The sequence below is a fragment of the Mesitornis unicolor genome, unplaced genomic scaffold (assembly GCF_000695765.1).
Source record: "Mesitornis unicolor isolate BGI_N332 unplaced genomic scaffold, ASM69576v1 scaffold16347, whole genome shotgun sequence".
Taxonomy (NCBI): domain Eukaryota; kingdom Metazoa; phylum Chordata; class Aves; order Mesitornithiformes; family Mesitornithidae; genus Mesitornis; species Mesitornis unicolor.
In genome coordinates this window covers 28,895-43,455 of record NW_010197214.1, presented here as the reverse complement: position 1 = coordinate 43,455, position 14,561 = coordinate 28,895, and the positions used below count along the sequence as shown (strand labels likewise).

At 45.0% G+C, this 14,561-nt stretch overlaps 1 protein-coding gene across 1 annotated transcript in view; it reads left to right on the top strand.

The window, feature by feature from the left end:
* Positions 1-12,610, top strand: part of LOC104543995 (DDB1- and CUL4-associated factor 5-like) — a gene marked incomplete at its 5' end in the record, with an annotated part of 28,724 nt that extends 16,114 nt beyond the window's left edge. Inside the window, 2 exons of the mRNA XM_010188731.1 lie at positions 4,041-4,168; positions 10,802-12,610. Of these exons, the coding sequence (XP_010187033.1) occupies positions 4,041-4,168; positions 10,802-12,610 (1,937 nt within the window). The remainder of the gene's footprint in view (positions 1-4,040; positions 4,169-10,801) is intronic.
* Positions 12,611-14,561: the final 1,951 nt, after the last annotated feature.

Below are 14,561 nucleotides of genomic sequence, written 5' to 3'. Positions count from 1 at the left end.
CAGCAGGACTGATGCAATTTTTCTTCCCTCTTTTTTTCCCCTCCTCATTCGTCATTGTCGATGCAGACACCTCTTTAAGCCTGAAGAATTCAGCAGCAGATCTTTTCACAACATTTGAACAGGGTTCTCTCATTGGAGACAGCTTGTGGCTTAAGTTCTCAAAATTCTAGGCTGAGAAATGAAGATGAATAATAGATGATTAAGTGTTTCTTAATGTCGGACTGTTTTGGAGATTTTTATGTATGTGCATATATACATATCAGTTGGGTCTGGGTGGAGGGAACCCATCTGGCCCAATGGGCAGCTTGCTCCGGAAGGTTTGTATTCTTTTAAAAACTGATTCTTCTGAGATCTAAACTGGTTTAGGGTTGTAGTTTATCTTTTCCATCAGGTCAGTGTTGACCACAGTGTGCTATGGAATGGTTGGCTTTTGTAGTGCCGTAGCCAAGTGGAAGAAGATTCAGCATCCATGAGCATTTCTCACTGGTCTTAGCATATTTAATATCTAATTTAACGCTAGAAAGCTGAAGATGACACTGAGACCTGGGAGAGGCTGGAGAAGCCTTAGTCCCTTTGTGCCAAAGCTGCTTCCTTTTTATTGTGTTGAACGTGTCTGCAGCTACCGGTGCAAAATAAATGCACGGGTGAGCAGTTTTCACGTTTAAAAAAAACAACCGACCAACCAAAAACCAGCTGTCAGCTGTGTGATAACTTCACTTATTTTATTTCCTTTGTGTTCAGAAATCATGGTTGTTCTTGGTAATTTGCACGTTTCCAATAACGGTGTAAAAACCGTCGTGGTGTGTGCAGCTGAACACACCAAAGGAGCATCTCTCTGACCAGGAGAGGGAACAGAGTGGAAAGGGTGTGCCCAAGCTTATTTCTATAGTAATTTTGTCTTAGCTTTCATATTGTTGTTCAGCTCCACTGGTGATAAGAACAGTGGGAGGGTTAGTGTAGATAAGGCATAGATAGATACGGCAGATACTTAGTAGCGACAAAAGAAAACAGACATCCAGAAATAGCCACTGCCACTACAGCTTTCTGCATACTCTTTGGATGTTTAAATATGGATTTTATTTTTCTTTGGCTTTTGGAAGAGCCCCTGCAGAGGTACAAGAGCACCACGGGGCTGGTGTTAGGCCAGGCTAGCTGAAGTGGGTGACTGCCTGGCAGAGCCGGGCAAGCACCGACACCAGCCCACTGCTCCCTGTGCTTATGCAGGAGGAGAAAGGATCTTGGCCAGCCCTTGCTGTTCTCATCCCGTATTTGATGTGACCAAGGTCAGTCCTGCCTGTGCTGCTGAGAAACCTTCAAGAGTCAGAAGCTGGAGTCAGCTTCCTGACGGCGCTAAAGGGGACGCAGCAGGGACTGTGTTCTGAGGCAGGAGTGCTCGTGTTTAAATCTACCTTCTCTACAGGTCTCTGAAGCACAAAGCCATCTGCTGGCATGCGTTGTACAAAAAAATACAGGTGTGTGCGACCAGAGACTTTTAAATCTGCAGCACTGAAGGCAGAGGCCCCATGCGCTGTGTGCATTTGCTTGCGTTGTGCTGTTCGTTTGCTTTCCAAACTCTGGTGTCTCCCGCTACTGCACCACGACCTCCCAGGATTCAAACGCAGGGCAGAGGCCTGTGATCTGAATGTGTCCTGGGTTATTATTAATGAAAACGAAATTAAATTTAGATGAGTTTTCTCCTGCAGTGCCAAGTACTACAGTGGAATGCTGTGCTATGGCATGCTGGCAGCAGCTGCACATCTCTGCTTCTTCTCAGGAGTTTTCAGCCCTTTGAGTAATTCACAAGGCTTGTGTGAAGTTATGCTTTACACTGTGGAACATCTTTCTACCTTATATGAACAACCAGTGGGACTTCTTTTGCAGTGTCCTAGATAGAAAGGACTACTTAATGAGGTCATTTAATTCCTCTGCTACAGAGCCTGTGAGGGTTGCTCCTTATCCCAGCAAGTGCTTTGACAGGTTTTTATAAACGTTTGGAGCAACGCATCTTCCATTAGTTTAGAGACTGTTTCACATTCTTACAGGATTTCTGCACAAGGGCACTCTTCCAAATAATCAATCACTTTCTTTTTCTTATCCTTCAAATAATTCATTCTTCTGGGTTTTTCTGGTCGTGTTTTTTTGTGAACACTGCTGTGTGTTGTGGAACTTGTGCGGGAGAAGTCAGGTTGCTGTCCAGATACCTCACTCTCCTTCGTTACGGTTTACTCACGTCTTCTAAAATGTGTTGGTACCATCCAGCGTGTTCTCAATATGTGAAATGTCAGCTCATTTGCATAAACACTTACAAACCTGCATCATTAACAAGGACTTCATTAGCATAATATTTAAAACATAAACAATAAAGCAAACCAAGAAGTAATCACTTTGGCAACTTAGCAGACGTCTGCTACTTCAAAGCACTGTATTATCCCATCCTTCTGTCTATCAGAGGCTGCAGGTAGGCCTTGTGTTGCCATGGTGTTCTTGTCAAATGTGTGTAGAGGGGATCCGTTTTAAAACGTACACTGCAGATGTAGCCCTTTGTAAGTTATTTCTTCCAGCAGGTTAGATTGTAGTAGGATATGATTTAAAGAATTGTCTGAGACTTTGTATTGCCTCTCTTTGGAGCACTTATTTGCAGGGTGTGGAGGCAGAGGGGTTTTCTTGACATTTCACTTTGCGTATCAAGTAAAAGCAGACCAAAAAAAAGTCAACCAGCACAGCCAGAACACTAAACCACTACTCAGAACTGTCTTTAAGCACAGTGATCTTTTGAAAGTATTGCAGAACTAGCAAGTATATCTCCATCCCTTCCCTCCAGTAGTTAGAGCTTCCTTCTAAAACTGGCATAATCAGCCTCTGAAGACTTTTAAAATTTTTATTATTAATAAGATGTACGTAACCTAACAGCTTCTGTATAAACACTGCTCATACAAATGGAAACTACCTGAGAATACAAAAGCTGCCGTGCTAAAACAGTTGTGGGACCTGCGTATGCCACTCAATTCAAAAGCAAACAAACAACACTCCTGTTCCCAAACCTCAGAGGCAAAATTTGGGTATTGTTGGGATAGCAGAGATCAATTCTGCTGAAACAATACAAATAAAAATACCAGTTCAAGTGAAGAGACACAAATAGAAATTACTACATGCATGGTTACCTGGCCGCTGTCAGGGTAAGGGTGTAAAAGGCTCTGTATGAACTGCTTACTTAGAGACATCACTTAAGCACATGGGGAAGTTCACCTTCACTCTGAGAGGAGTGAAGTACCTTCTAGTACTATACTTCTGATTTTACTGTTAACAGCTTGAAAGGAATTTATGGTACTTCAATATTAAAGCAGAAACCTTTGGAATTCCTTCATAGAATCATAAAATCTCAGGATGGTTTGGGTTGGAAGGGACCTTAAAGCTCATCCAGGCCAACCCCTGCCATGGGCAGGGACACCTCCACCAGCCCAGGCTGCCCAAAGCCCTGTCCAGCCTGGCCTTGAAGATCGCCTCCTTTAGATCTCTGCCCATCAGGCTGGAGTCAACTGTGACAGTGATGAATTGCTGGTTTAAAAACCAAATTTAAAAAAAAAGGGGAGGGAAAAGTAGAGCTGTTAGAAAAGTCAACCTCTTTATTTGTCTCTGCTTCAAATTTACCAACTGTGAGTAGTGTCATGCCTTAGGCACTATGGTTTCACTGGTGATTTCATCAAGTGTGCATGTTGTTCTTATTCACATACTTGTCATATTAGGTCAAAAACCTTTGTTGTTTGTTTAGATGGTTGAACTAAAGCTGGCCTCCCAGTCCTAATTTGCGGGAAGGATGCTTTTCATCAAACTCGGAGCTTTTCTTAGGGTCATTGCTCATAAAATTGGAATTCCGCAGCCAAAACAGGCCTTAAAATGTTGGAAAATAAAGATGGAGCACATTGTCAAATATAATCCAACTTTAAAGGAAAATTCATTTTAAAATTGCTTTGAAATGGCTTTAAATGAAAGCAATATGAAGATTTAATTATTCACTTTGGTGTGTGCTTGTTTTCCCCTAGGTGGCATTGGCAGGGTCGTCAATGGTGCTTTTATGGTATTGAAAGGTCATCGTTCAATTGTGAACCAAGTCCGGTTTAACCCTCACACTTACATGATCTGTTCTTCTGGCGTTGAAAAGATTATCAAGGTAAGATGAATTATCAGAAAACGCATTCTTTCCCTGTTTCAGGAAGAAATGCTTTGTTTTGCTCCCTGTCATTGCTTTCCACTCCCATCTTGCCTTCCCATCTCTCTGCTGTGTGAAGTGCTGTGTCTCATTTGCTGGCATTAATTGTGCATTTCAACTCCATGTCAATTTTAAAGGTTTTAGAGAGAAGGGATAAAATCAGGATGTCCTGGATTTGTACCTTGAAAAAGGCATTTTTTTCCAGTTTCGTTCTGGCTGTAACTGGTGTGTCATGCAAGCAGTCCTTCTCAGGAGAGTTTGGTCACAGCTGTAACGTGTAATTTTCTAAGACTTCTGATACTTTGGGCTAAAATTTAATAAGAATCTCTCTGAAGAGTATTGTTGAGCCTTAGCCTAGCCTGACCTAGCTGACTTGGGCCCAAGTACTGTCTTAGGAGCCATTCTGTAACTTCTGTACACACTTTTGCATTGAATCAATTCAACACACCTTTCTGTGGCTTCCAGAGGAAGCAGGACTCTTAATACCTTCCACAATATCGCAGAATCACACAGACTCACAGGATATGAGGAGTTGAAGGGCCCTGGAAAGCTCCCCCAGTCCAACCCCTGCCAGAGCAGGATCACCAGAGCAGTCACACAGGAACACGACCAGGGCTTTGGGTGTCTGCAGACAAGGAGACTCCACAACCTCTCTGGGCAGCCTGGGCCATGCTCTGGACCCTCACACTGACAAAGTTTGTCCTCATCTTCAGCTTGAACCTCCTGTGCTCCAGCTTGGGACCATTGCCCCTTGTCCTGGCATTGGACATCCCAGAGCAGAGCCTGGCTCCTGCCTCCTGACACTCATCCTTTCCAAATTGATCCCCAGGAATGAGGGCACCCCTCAGTCTCCTCTGCTCCAAGCTCAAGAGCCCCAGCTCCCTCAGCCGCTCCTCAGCAGGAGATGCTCCACTCCCTCCATCACTTTGTGGCCCTGCTGGACTCTTTCAAGCAGTTCCTGTCCTTGTGGAGCTGAGAGCCCAGCACTGGACACAAGATTGCAGCTGTGGTGTGAGCAGGGCAGAGCACAGGGGCAGGAGAACCTCTCTGCCCTACAACCACCCCTTCTCATCCAGCCCAGGATGGCGTTGGCCTTCTTGGCTCAAGGGCACATTGCTGGCTCAATATGTCCTTTCTGAATCCTCTAACAACGTACAGTGTAGTTAGAATGTTTGTGCCTTTTTATGTGGGATGTAAAGCCATAACAAATTTAATTAGTTTCTGAAACTCCCTTTCTTTAAGGAAAGACAGCCCATATTGCAGGAGCAAGGCAGAAACCTTTGTCATTTCTAACAGCAGAGGTTGAGAGTGGAGGAGCAGAGCGGGGTGTCTGTCAACAAGATGAAAGAGACCAGAATGATTTAATTTTTAAGCAGAATGATGAGAACTGATGCTGCTTCTAACTTATTTATTGAATGACTTCATAGAAGTCTTACCTGCGTGTGACTATAAATGAGGTTGTTTAAGTATCAGTAAGTGCTTTATCCAGCTACAAGTTGACCCAATGAACTTGTCCTGCAACAGAATATTTTAGTGGTCTGCAACTTATGGACCAGAACTGGCCCAAAACCCTGGGACCATGGCCCAGTGCCCAGCTGCATCACTTGCATTACAGCTACCATCAGCATTTGGATTCTGTTTGTAGTTCAGCTTTCCTTTTCTTCTGTCTTCCACTGGTACCTTAAGTTTGCTTTCCTACTTTTTCTTCATCTGTGTCCCTCTGACAGGCTTGATTGCAAATCTATCAGACACCAGCTTTGGACAGAAGTGCACTGAGCAGTCTTAGCAGCTCACTGATTTTTCCATTTCCAAGCAGTCAAACTGCCACTCTTTAACAGCAGTTCTCCCAGGGGCATTTTTATTTTCTTTTCCTTTGGGAACTTGATTTACGCAGCCCGAATCCTCCCTTTTGGCTTTGAGATCTGCTGACCCTTCACCCTGTGAATCCTTCCTGCATGAGCGTGCTTAGACGGTTGGATTAGCATCGGTACAAACATCCCCCGTGTTGCTTTTGTGTACTTCTGCGAGAGTTTTGGCGAGGGCGGTTTTGCCTGGTGATTAAAAGGTCAGTTTGATTAAGGCCCCAGTCACAGGTCGAGTAACTCTTTGAAAGACACCTCTGCTTGAATGCTTCCTCAGAAGAGGACGCCTGTGGCGTCGCAGTGTGTGCAGTGGGACTCGCGTAGTTGCTTTGAAGGAACTGAATTCCCCAAACGTTGCAAGAAACAAATGAAGAGAAGGGTGTTTAAAGTATTAAGCTTATTAGAGCCAGAACTTCTTACCCTTTTGTTGTATTGTCATTTTGTCTCGGATTTGTGCCATGTCTGTGGATCAGGTTGTTTTAAGGCTCCTATGTTGTCTGATCTGCATGACTCCACTCCTTAAAGGCACTGTCTTAGTGAACAGCAGTTTGCAGGTAACCATGCAATGGTGGTTTCTTTGTTCTACTTGTACGGATAGGCTGGAGCCTACGAACTGCCACGAGCAGAAGGGCAAAGCAGGAAAAACACCACCAGCAGTTCTGAGGGGCTGCTGACTGCGTTAAAAACTGCTCGGACACAAGTCTGTCCCTTGCATGGCATCCTTCCCACATAGAGATGCTTGACGTGCTTGCTCAGAGGAGTTGATACATCAAGAGGAAGAGCAGTAGATAAAAATTGTAGCTAGGGGTTTTACGTTTTATTGGTTTTGTTTGTTTTTAATCAGTTCCTTAAGAAGTGCCTTTCCTTTTACTGTCCTTCAAGTGTCTTCTGAACATTTTTCTGGCATTAAATCACAGGCAATAACTCGCGGTGGTTGGCTGGTGTTCCATTCCCCCAACTGCAGAAACTCTGTGATGAATTAAAAATGTGGATGCAAGTAGTTGTTTGTCTGAGCCCTTAATTTTTAGACTAGCTGGCCTAAATTTAGTACCTCTAGAAGTGAGGAATTGATAGCACCAGCATCAAGGCGTGATGGTGCATACAGACAAGCCATTCAGTAGCTCCACGTGCTTCTGCCAACACACTTGCTATTTTAATGCTGATTGCAAATGAGATACAAATTCATCTCGGGCCTAGCCCTGCTGAAATGAATAGTATTCACTAGAGTTATTTTGACCTTTATGGTTTGTGGGGTTTCTTTTGGTTGGTTTGGTTTATTTCTTTACTTTGTTGTAAAGTACCTGCAAGACAGTGCAGTAACTCAGTGGCTCAGGGCTTGATTTCTGCTAGGACTCAGAATACAATGGATAAGATGGGGGGGTGGGAGTGAACATTCAAGTGAGGAGGTTTCAGAAACCTGAAATTAGACTCAACAAGCTCACAAATAAAGGACGCTGAAAGCCTTGACTCCAGGCAGTGTGTGCTGGACATCAACGCAGATGAATTGTTCATTGCCCTCCATTCCAGAAACCAGAGCCTCAGTAAAACTGTGTGGAAAAGCACAGCTGTGAACTAAAATTATCATTTGCAGCAAGCAATATAAAATAGAAAAATACCACTTTCTCCTCAGTTAAGTGTGAGAGACGTTGGGATGCGCTGGCAGGAAAATGAATTGCATTGCAGGAGAAATAAATGAGACGTTCCCTCTGATGTGTGGGGCTTAGAGGAGGGCCATGGAGAATTATGCTGTTCAAGACAGCTCCAGAAACGATAATGGGTAAAGTGCATTAGGATTTCCAGAATAAAACCCTGGTTTATTTTGGAACTAGAATGCTCTGTAGCTGTGGTTCTGAGCACAGCTGTGGTTGGGCCTATTGGTTTAAAAACCATCAGTCTATCAAAGATAGCAAAGTCTGCTTGCCCATGTTGCCATGGTGAGAGATTAATGTCGCTGTGGCTAGCTGCCTCTGCCTAATCAGATCATCTAATGGAGCTGCTTTTAATTATTCTCATGCTATGGGCATAATTACTTTTTTGTTTTAAAATTTGGGGCTTTGCCACCATGGAATACAAGCAATTCAGAGATGCTCTGAAGCATCTGTGCTGAAGTAGAGAACCAGTTTTGTACTCTTCTGTTGTTCCTATTTTCGTACCCGTACTCAAGGCATCGGTGAGTAATGTTCAGCTCCTGGATCCTCTGACAGAAGGAACTCGATAGGTTCTTGCTTCTGTGGGATGATTTGCCAACTTCTTTTCTCCAGTTTGCTCACATTCTTCCTTGACGCGGCATCAGTCGGAGGATGAAAACAAGGCAAAGCCATCGCGCTTACAATGCAGCCCATTTCGGTGGTCACAGGGAGCACTGGACCAGTTGCTGCAAGTTTAAAGATGTCCTGGTTCTGCCAAGGGTAGACCCTTGGTCTGATTTCTTGCTGGGATGCTGGCAGGCCCTCACACTTCAGAGCAGAATCCTCTCCTCCATTTACATGTCCAGGCATACAGTATGAGAAGGTGTATGCCTCTTAAATACAAAGAGTTGATCTACTTGCTGAAATGCTCCGTAGTGGGACAAAGAGGGGAAAAGATGTGACAAATTGTGAGAAGGTACCGAACATATGCTCGTTAAATCAAGAAGGCAGCAACTCAGAACAGTCCTTTGAGCAAGTGGAGGTTTGTATTTCTATTTTAAAAAGAAATTGGTGTATCCCCAAATCAACAATCTCTCTCGTGCATCTACTGAGAGAGCACTCGTTCCTGCCTTGTCTTTAGAAAGTGACCGTGGGAAATAACTTGAGGGTGAAGAAAGATTCTTCCTGTTATCTTGAGTAATTCAGAAAGGTGAAGTATGGTTGATGGAAGTCTACACATAGTGGGCTTAGGTTGGGTTTTGTTACTTGATCCAAGCCTGGTGCTTGTCCCTTGAGCTGTGTGTGTAAGTGCAGTGCTTGAACCAAGCAATGGGGACTGTCTGTTCTGGTTTCAAATATTATATTCATGAACTGTACTGGGAGAGAATTTGCTTTAGTACTGCAAACAGTAAAACCAGCAATTAAGTACACATAGTGAATATACCTCGATACTGAGACCCGTTCCTAGGAACAGGCCAACGTAATTCAATGTAAAACTCCTTTGCCTTTGCTCTGAAAGGCAGCTTGATTGCCATACAGAGAGAGGTGTACCTGTAGTCCATTTTAATTTTGAAAGTGTCTCTGTTATCTGTGTGACCAGATCATATGGGGAAGCACTGTAAACTACAAATTACAGAGGATGCAAAGTTTGAGAGAATGCCATAATAAAGGTCACCTGTATATATCTTAAGTTTGGCTGGGCTGTATAAGTAGCTGCAGGATAATTTATTTTGTTTTACTTCCAGTATTAAAGATGTGAGGTCTTACTGTGCACTGTTGAAAATCTGTGACTACAGCAGAGCTGTCATTCTGGTGGGCTTTTTTACAGTGCTTGTCATGGTAGTATCAGATTAAGTTGCACGTGTTAACCACGCATCTGCGAGATGAGTGCTGATTATCCCATTTGCACAGGCAAAACACTCCTTTTGTTAGTGGTTTTGTCTACTGGGAGCAAAACTTGACTGATTTCTGTTGGGAAAAGAGAAATGGTTTTGCCAAAGCCTGTCCCAAAAAGCCAACCTCGTACAGACAGCGGGTATGGAGATTTTTTTTTCCCTGATCTTGTTAGTGTGTTAAACCAAAGCGTGACAGAAACAAGATATTGTATACACAGAACGTTAAGGCAGTGTTGTGGATGAGCTGCATACATACAGCTCTGCTCACAGGAGGTGCTGTGCATCGTGTGATCCATCGATCTAGAATGAAGTGACAGTGGTTGTCCAGTGAGTGCCTTAATCACATTACCCCTGAATCTGTGAGTAAAACTGAGGAAAAGGGTGAGGAGATCCAACCATTGTGTTTGCTATGGATTGCCAGTTTCTTAAGGATATTGGTGGATCATCTTTGAGGCTTTTTTTTCCTTTTTTTTGTCCTTTCCCCCTCTCCACACCAGGAAAACCGAGGTAAGGCTGGACAGACAGCACAGGCCAGGCTGCTGCTATTGATGAAATCACTTCACTTTGCAATGCTGCTCCCTCTCTCCACTTGAAAAGTAGCTTCCAGTAAAACTCGCCTCTGTCCCCTTTTCCCTCTCCCTAAAACTGCTGCAGTGACTTGAGAGGATGCTGGGTGCTTGCTTTCCCTCAGGACTGGTCCCTAAAGGGCGCAGTCACCCGCATACGCTCAGCTCCCTGCCTGCTGCTCAGGTGTGACTGCCTGTGCAGCTGGGTGAGATGTTACTTTCCATCACGGGCACAAGCAGCTCTAGTTTCCTGGGAAACAAGTGCCTTCATTAGTGCCAAGACTGTATTGTAGGCAACAGACTATTCTTACCCTTAGTAAGTAAGCATCCCTTATTACATAAAAATAGAGCCTTGCAATTTGGGAGAAATTATTGCACACTGAAATGATGGGTAGTCTGCAGTGTGAGAGCTTTTAAGTTCTGGATGGGTGAAGTAGATGCAGGAAAAACACATTTGTAAAGAGGGAGAAAGGAAACCCATGTCTCTGGAATACTTGTATTAGTCTGAGGGGTAAAAATCAATAAAAATGATCTGCAACTTGCAATTGTTCCTAGTATTTGCACTACTTTTCTATTGAAAATGCTTACAGAAGTTTATGAACTCAAAGCCATGTGTATTTTTTTGTTTTATTTTCTGCTACAGATCTGGAGTCCTTACAAACAGCCGGACTGCACAGGGGATCTGGATGGCAGAATTGAGGATGACTCCCGTTGCCTCTACACTCACGAGGAGTACATCAGTCTTGTGCTGAACAGTGGTAGTGGTTTGTCCCACGACTATGCCAACCAGTCAGTGCAGGAAGACCCACGGATGATGGCCTTTTTTGACTCCCTGGTGCGCCGGGAGATCGAGGGCTGGAGCTCTGACTCGGACAGCGACCTCAGTGAGAGCACAATCCTGCAGCTCCACGCAGGAGTCAGTGAGCGCTCTGCTTACAGCGAGTCCGAGTCCTCCGCCTCTCTGCATCACTCCCCGCCGCACGTGGCTGAAGAGTCTGATGAAACTGCCTACAACTTACGGGCCTTAAGATCGACTGAATCCCCCTCGGCCAGAGAAGACGTGGCTTCCCGTCAGCAGAGGCTCTCTGCACTGAGAAAGTATCAGGATAAGCGTCTCCTGGCCCTTTCCAATGAGTCTGACTCTGATGACAATACCTGCGAGGCAGAACTGGAGACAGACCTTTTCCCACGGCCGCGGTCCCCGAGTCCTGAGGAGAACGACTCCAGCAGTTCCAGCAGCAGCAGCAGCACAGAAGATGAAGAGGAACTGAATGAGCGACGCACGTCTATGAGGCAACGCAACGCGCTGAGGCGCCGGCAGAAGGTGCAAAAGGAGGAAAGGACTAGTGCTAACACGGAGAACGTGACCCCCTACATAGGTGAGGATATCTATGATTACCCCCAGATCAAAGTAGATGATCTCTCTTCTTCCCCAGCTTCTTCGCCAGAAAGGAGCTTGGCCAACAAAGAAGTTCTCAAAGAAAGGCCTTCTTCTTGTTCAGACAGTGAATCAGTGGAGAGAAAGATTTACAAAGCTTACAAATGGCTTCATTATTCTTACATATCCTACTCAACTAGTAAAGATGGTGAGTCCTCCAGAGCAGATGGGGAGAATGACGAAGGGAACCCAGGAACTAGTGGAAGGCACAGTACAGCACACTCACTAAATAAGGAAGATGCTAGGAGCTTGAGTTCAGTAGTTTCTCAAGGTTCCCCAGCTCTTTCTACTGAAAGCCACAACAAAGAAACTTTAAAAGATTGTGGCTCGATAGAAAATTCTAGTAATGGTCAAGCTCATGAATGTGACAATCAGCGGCAGACGGAGGGTCAAGAAAACTCACCTGAAGACACCAGTGGTGGAGGTATAGAGCATTCTTTTGAGACTAAAAAGCTCAACGGGAAAGCTAACTGCAAAGGGCTAAATAGTTGTACTGAAGAACCTTGCGTTCAGACTGCAGGACTCGTGGAGCAGAAAAACAGTCAGAACTGTCAGCCAGCAGCAAGCCACCACCCGCTGGTTCCTCCGTTCTCCTCTGTTGCCATCTGTAGCATGTCAAGTCACTGCTCCAGATCCCAGACCGAGGACGGCGAGGAGAGGAGCCTCGACACCTCGTGTGTTAACCACAACAACGGCCACTTGCACCTCCGCCCTTCGTGCTTCAACAACGGACAGAGTTTTGGAGAGCAGGAGCCCACGGTGCAAGGACGGCAGGCGCACTCAAACGCTGATAACGGCGACCTCGTCCAGGCAGGTGTGACCTTGCACAAAGACTGCTGCCTGTCGGAAATGGACTCCAACAGCTACACTGTGAGCACCAGAGAGGAGACGGCTGACTCGCGTCCCGCGGGCAGCGAGAGCGCCCAGCCTCTCGGAGGACTGAAAAGACACAGAGCGGAGTTGGAAGATGCAGATTCAGAGAGTTCATCCTTAGAAAAGAAGTTAAAAACATGATAAATGCAAATGTCTGTTGTAGTGTGCACTCTGGAAAGAAAAAAAAAAAGGAAAAAAGTATTAAAGGCACATAGAGCTTGGGTCTGAAACGTGGCGTTTGATTCTCCATTCCATTCTCCAGTGGGTCTGTTTTAGATTGCCAGTGGTTCATGCTGTATAAAAATCCAACTTGCTCCTAATGAGACTGAGTCTAGTGTACCCATACAAGGTTCTGTTTAAAGTAAATCCTTATTAAGACGGTTGACTGAATTATTCCTGTGTGAACATGTGTCGTTTGTCCAGCCAGCCAGCCAGGATGACTGCTTTAAGTTGTAATTGTTCTTCTAAGAAGGACGTTTTCCGTATTGACACTTGGTGCGCATTGCAGGCTGAAGAACGGTTGAATTGGATCGCGCTGATGGTAGCTTGGGGTGTGGTTCTTGTTGAGGAGAATGAGAAGGAAACCTTTCCGGGTCCTTTATTCTGCTTCAGAAACTAAAGAAATGACACCATTAGGGAGGATATTTTCAGAGCTGACTGGTGTCTTTAGAGAAGATACTTCATAAAGCTCTTGCTTCTGGTACGGTTCAGTGACGTTATTTTTATGCCAACAGAAAAGCTATAGGAAATGAGTCTCTTTCCAAAATCAACTTCAGACTGTTCCCATGGTGACATTCAATTTTGTGGGGTTGGTTTTTTTTTTTTAAGAACCGAGTAACACAGTGTCATCACCACAGTAAAATGCGATTGTATGGCAAGAGGAGGGTATTGTGCTGTAGGCCTCACTCTAACCAAGGGCTATTAAAAATTGGGCACTGAAACATGCCTTTCTGCGAGCTTCATGCATACGGATTTATTATTCTTATCATTAAGAATACAGCTCTGAGCGTTGGGATGTGTCTTGACTGTGCCTTCCCATGTGCTTAGCTTTGGGAGGCAGCAGGCCAAGGAGAAAACAGCAGAGGGATGGCTAATGTAACTGATTGTGTTCACGTAAAGTCTGAAAACTGCTTTGTTAGCAGCTTTCTTAGCCCGAAGCTCAAAATAGGAGCTTACAAATTGTCATTGGAGAGCAGGGTTGGTTTTCCACCACTGTGCTGCAGATACTTAAAACCTCAGAAGGGCAGATGAGTTCAGCAGAGCTCTGTGTGTCTGGGAGAGCCTCCTGGAAATGCCCCCTATGTGAGGACACCAGGGTGCCAAGCCTGGCCATCGGAACTTGAGCGGGAGCGTAGCCCTGGCTGTTGACTGCCCTGAACTGAGGAACTGCTCAGGGGAACGGTCCTGTCTTGCCTGGGCGCTGGTTTTAATGGAGCGCCTGGTGAGGGCTCTCGGCCCTGGAGCGCTGGAATTGGCAGAATTGCACTTGCTTCCCTAGCACAAGGTAAGAGGAGTCAGTGTGTGAAGGGAAAAGAAACCACCCATAAAGGACACAAGAGCTGTGTTTGTGCCTTGACAGAAATAGAGGCTTCTTTTGACCCCAGTAACTGTCGGGGGCTTTCAGGCTCAGTACTGATGAAGGGCTAGATGATTTTAAGGAGTTGGAGACTTTTGCTTTCAGTGTCACTTTAGCATGCACTGCTGTAGAGCACTTGTCTCAGAAGAGTTATTTCATGTGCGCAGTACCTGGTACCTGGGGAGAGAAGCAAGGTGCCCTATTAAAACATGATGAAAGCAACCAGGCGCTTCAGAAGGGGTGCTGGGAGGGAAAGGTACGGGAGGGAGACTGGAGAACACGAGCTGAAAGGTTTTCTTACAACTACTGTGTGCTATGGGCTGTTTGCCCACGCCTGGGCAGCTTCGCTACGTGAGAACTCGGAATAAGTTTATGATGTATTTAAGGAGTGTGTGAGATGGCTAAAAGGGAAAGGGATGCTTTCAAAACACGAGTGAGAGTGGCAGTAAGAACAAGTTGATAAACTGTTACCTTATTGAAAAGATTGCTCTGTACTTGTATTTTAGATCACTGCAA